This window comes from Pistacia vera, unplaced genomic scaffold, assembly GCF_008641045.1.
Source record: "Pistacia vera cultivar Batoury unplaced genomic scaffold, PisVer_v2 Contig598, whole genome shotgun sequence".
NCBI classification, from domain to species: Eukaryota; Viridiplantae; Streptophyta; class Magnoliopsida; order Sapindales; family Anacardiaceae; genus Pistacia; species Pistacia vera.
In genome coordinates, this window is record NW_022196443.1 from 225,813 (window position 1) to 230,208 (window position 4,396).

The 4,396-nt window shown below is 28.2% G+C and overlaps 1 protein-coding gene across 1 annotated transcript; it reads left to right on the forward strand.

Annotated features, from left to right (window-relative positions):
* The first annotated feature begins 2,670 nt into the window (after positions 1–2,670).
* Positions 2,671–3,492, forward strand: LOC116110147 (two-component response regulator 24-like). Its single transcript, XM_031396383.1, has 2 exons — positions 2,671–2,937; positions 3,325–3,492. The coding sequence occupies exons 1-2, from the start codon at positions 2,671–2,673 to the stop codon at positions 3,490–3,492; spliced, it is 435 nt and encodes a 144-aa protein (XP_031252243.1).
* The last annotated feature ends 904 nt before the right edge of the window (positions 3,493–4,396 follow it).

A 4,396-nucleotide genomic window follows, 5' to 3' on the forward strand; every position in this document is an offset into this window, starting at 1 on the left:
TTTTGTTAAAAATTAAACTTTTATGTGGCTAGGGTGTTTTAGAAAAATCTCAAATGTAGGGGGTTAAAAGAAATGATTCAAAAAATAATATTATATTAATATTTTTAAAGGAGGACAATTTAGTAATCTATATAAATACCCACTAATTTATTCCTCTCGACCAAACATATTAATATAATATACCCACCAGTTTATTCCAATCTAACCAAACACAATTAATATAACATTCCCAGTAATACAACATTCCCTAAACCAAACACACCTTATGGGGGCATTTTGTTGGGGTTATCCCCTATTACTAAGGTAATGTTATCATTACCAGGTTTGGTTGTCAAGTAATATAAGATTTTTGTAATCTTGCAAAACCAATAGTAATTACTATTGGTTATATAGGAGGTAATTTGAATACCACAATTTTCTTAGGCATTTTAAGATTACTTGGTAATCTTATTTTTGTTACAGTTTTACTCTTAACTGTTAAAATTTTTAGACAATAATGCCCTTATTTTGAAAACAATTTACAAAAAATATTTATAGACTATTTTATCCTTATTTACAAAATTTTTAGGATATAAATACCTTGAACTTGAAAAAAATTACCCAAGATTGGTGGCCGAATCTGACCACCATTGCTGGAGGCTGAAGGCCCTCCACCATTGCCGATCGTCGACACTAGAATGACGCATGACTGGTTGGATCTGACCGATTAGGTGTAGATCTAGCCGTTTTCACACAGATGTACGGCTTCTGGCCGTTAACGACATCTAGATCTCTGGCCGTTGTCAACGAACAACAACTAGATTATGGTCATTAACGACAACCGCTTCTCTGGCCGTTAACAACGGCTAGAATTTGGTCATAGATTTGGCTGAGAACAACCAGATCAGTGCACGGTCAGCTAGATCTAGTAGGTCGTAAACTGTTTCAACCACTGCCGTCATGGCTAATAGTGGCTTGGCTGGGTGGGGGTGATTTTGCTAGAAATTAAACTTTTATATCTCTACGGTATTTTAGGAAAATCTCAAATGTAGAGGGTTAAAAGAATGATTCAAAAAATAATATTGTATTAATATTTAAAATGAGGGTGATTGAGTAATCTATATAACATACCCACAAATTTATTTTTCTCAACCAAACATATCAATATAACATACCCACTAATTTATTCCAACCTAAGCGAACACATTTCCCTAAACATTCTTAATAAACTTTAAGATAATTTATCTTTCCATTAATATAACATTCCATAAACCAAACACACCCTTAAGATTAAGAATTATATCTTTCATATATGACCACCTCATATAAACAATTCTTAACATATAATAAGCTTTCGAACCTTAAACACAGACATTATGAAGTAGAAGTAACACTTAATATAAACAGTATGAAATGAATTAAATATTTTTTTATTCATTTATATAGTTTGTTAACACCAAATTAATCTGATGCTTTACGGGCATAAGCCCATTAGATGTATCATGTATAATCTAAATTGTAAATTTAGTGAAATGAAAATTTTAATAGTATTATCAATTTTTTTTGACAATAACATCAGATTTTCAAGGATTTCATCATATTTGAATGAAAGATAAACATATGTGTATCACTAATTATATTTACAAGGTTGATATCTCTAATGAATGTCCATATCATCCATAAAGTCTAGCCTCTTCAGATAACTTTGGTAAGGTTTACTAGTGCAACCTAATAATAAAAGATAAAAAGTCATTTAAATTTTTGCATTGAAAACTATAAAATTGTCTTTGAGTGTTTAGTAGCACTAGCTAACGGGATATGATTTTTCTTAAAAAAAACTGTTGACGCTCGAGCCTAAGAATTCTCATAAATTTACTTTTTTTTTTTTTTTTCAATAACTTGCTTTGTCAGTCTTGTGACATCTCTGGGTTTACGACCAATGGACCAAGTGACACATGTACATCTTGCTAATGGTCTTATTATTCATATAACATTACTTTCTTAAATATAGATAAAATAAATTAATTCTCACTTTTAATTATATAAAATGTAAATATCAGTTATGTAAATAAGTTAATATTTAAATCTTAATTGCATATCCAATACTCAGATATTGATTTTAATAAAATTGTCAGAGCTTTTAAAAAACGTAGATTTTTTAGAATCTGCTCGTATCTCAATATAATAATTAAGAACAATACAAATATATCAATTTTTATTGACTATATATACCCTAACTAGCTAGTTGTGGTACAAACACTATTCCTTAAGTTTCTTATAATACTCAAGGTATGCATATTAATAAGTTTTATTAATTAAGTTCTTAGTATTTCTTGTTTGTTTTATTGTTGTTTTACAATATTTTCTCTATATAGTTATGATCAATTAACATAAATTCTATATAAAAGTGTGATACATTCTCCAACAAATTTTCTAAGTTAAATGCATATATCAAAATTGTAGTAATTTAAAGATTGACCACATGTTTTTCTTTAAATGTGTTATCATTTTCACAACATTTACTTGTAAATTAAACTCATTAGAAGTGCTTACTCAAGTGGTCTCTTCCTTTTAATTGTCTTAATTATAAGTAATCTAGTTTCTATATATATATATATTATTTATAACTTTACACTTTATAATGATAATATTTTAATTTTTCCTTTTAATTTACAGAAATTTTAAGTAGAAATGGAATTTGAAGAAGATTCAACTGCCTCAAAGAGAATGAAAATTGCTGAAAATGAAGACCCTATCACTACTAAGGTTCAATTTTCTGCCCTCATTGTTGATGATGACCCTCTCATCCGCAAAATTCACTCAGAAGTGTTGAAGTCACTTGGTTTCCAAACTCAAGTAGCTAAAAGTGGCAAAGAAGCTGTCGATCTTTACCGTGCTGGGGCTAATTTCGACATTGTGTTCATGGATATGCAAATGCCTGTGATGAACGGAATTGAGGTATATTTTGTAAATTATTTTATTTGATTTCATTGATAAGAAATTAATTTGGGAATATATATAATATTTGTGTCTTTATCAAGAATTTATAAGAAACTTTTATTTAAATAAAAAATTAGCTTTTTTTTTTTTTTTTTTTTTTCACAAATTTAAGCAAGTAATTAATGTTTCCCTTTAATTCATAAAACATTAACGTTCATAACATTTCAGTCTTTTCTTTTTCTTTCTAAGCAAAGATGTACGTGTTAAACGAATCCCATATATTATATATAGATGGGAAGATCAAGATTTATCAACATTACTAATGAAAAGGATTTATAGTATTGAGAAAAGGATATTTTAAAAAAATAGAAAAATCTTTGAACTGTCGTTTTACAATATACACAGGCAACAAGAGCTGCGAGGGATGGGGTGAGTACGAAGATTGTGGGTGTAAGCTCAGAGTGTTCGGAGTCTGAGATTGAAGCTTTCATCTTAGCTGGTCTGGATTTGTACTACGCCAAGCCATTAACCGATGCTATAAGATCATTCCTCTCGTCGAAGATCTCAAAATAAATCGGTCCCAAATGAAGGGCCGAAAAAGACTATGATCAATGGAATTTCACTGAACCTTGATTTTTTTTTGTCTATAGCTGGTCAATGGTTATCTTTTAAATAATTAGTGTCATTAGAAGTAAGAAACTAATAGCTGAAGTTCATGTAGCTTTGGCTAAGAATAAAGTGTCGTTTTATATTTTTTCTTTTATGTTATATAAGCATGTTGCTGGATGCATGCAAGTTTATGTGTTTTGTATGAACTATTGAACCAGTGATCAAGAGAAACAAATTTATTTTGACTGAATAATACTTCAAAGTTAATAACCCTTTTTTATTTAAGGTTAGAACGTAGAATACTATAGTGTTTTTGTTGATTTTGTTTTTGTAATTTTAATATTTAAAAACACATGGAATGTTGAAAACCTGTTTTGTACCCAAAAAAAAAAAAAAAAAAAAAAAAAAAAAAAAGAAAATAGAATAAAAGTTGTGTTAATTCAATTTGCGAAAACTCAAACGGATTGAGTTAATTCGAATGCTCAACTATCTGTGATTAATAGAGATGGAGCCACTAGGGGTGAGTGAGTGGGGGTTCATGCCCTCATTGAATTTGGAAAAATATTAATTATACCCTTCTATTCTATGCTTTAACATTAACACATCTTTATTTTATTTTGTTAAAATAGTCTAAATCCAAACATTATTACCATTTTTTATTTTATTTTGTTCTTTTTAATAGTTAAATATATTTTAATTTGTTTCTTTTACTATAAATCTAACACATAAAATAAATACAAAATTATTTTGTATAAGAATACACAAAATATTATTAAGAAAATTTAATAAACTAAAAAGTTCATTTTTCTTGATCAATAATAATATTAGAATTTTTTTTCTTTTAAATAATTCCCACCAGAAAAAAGAA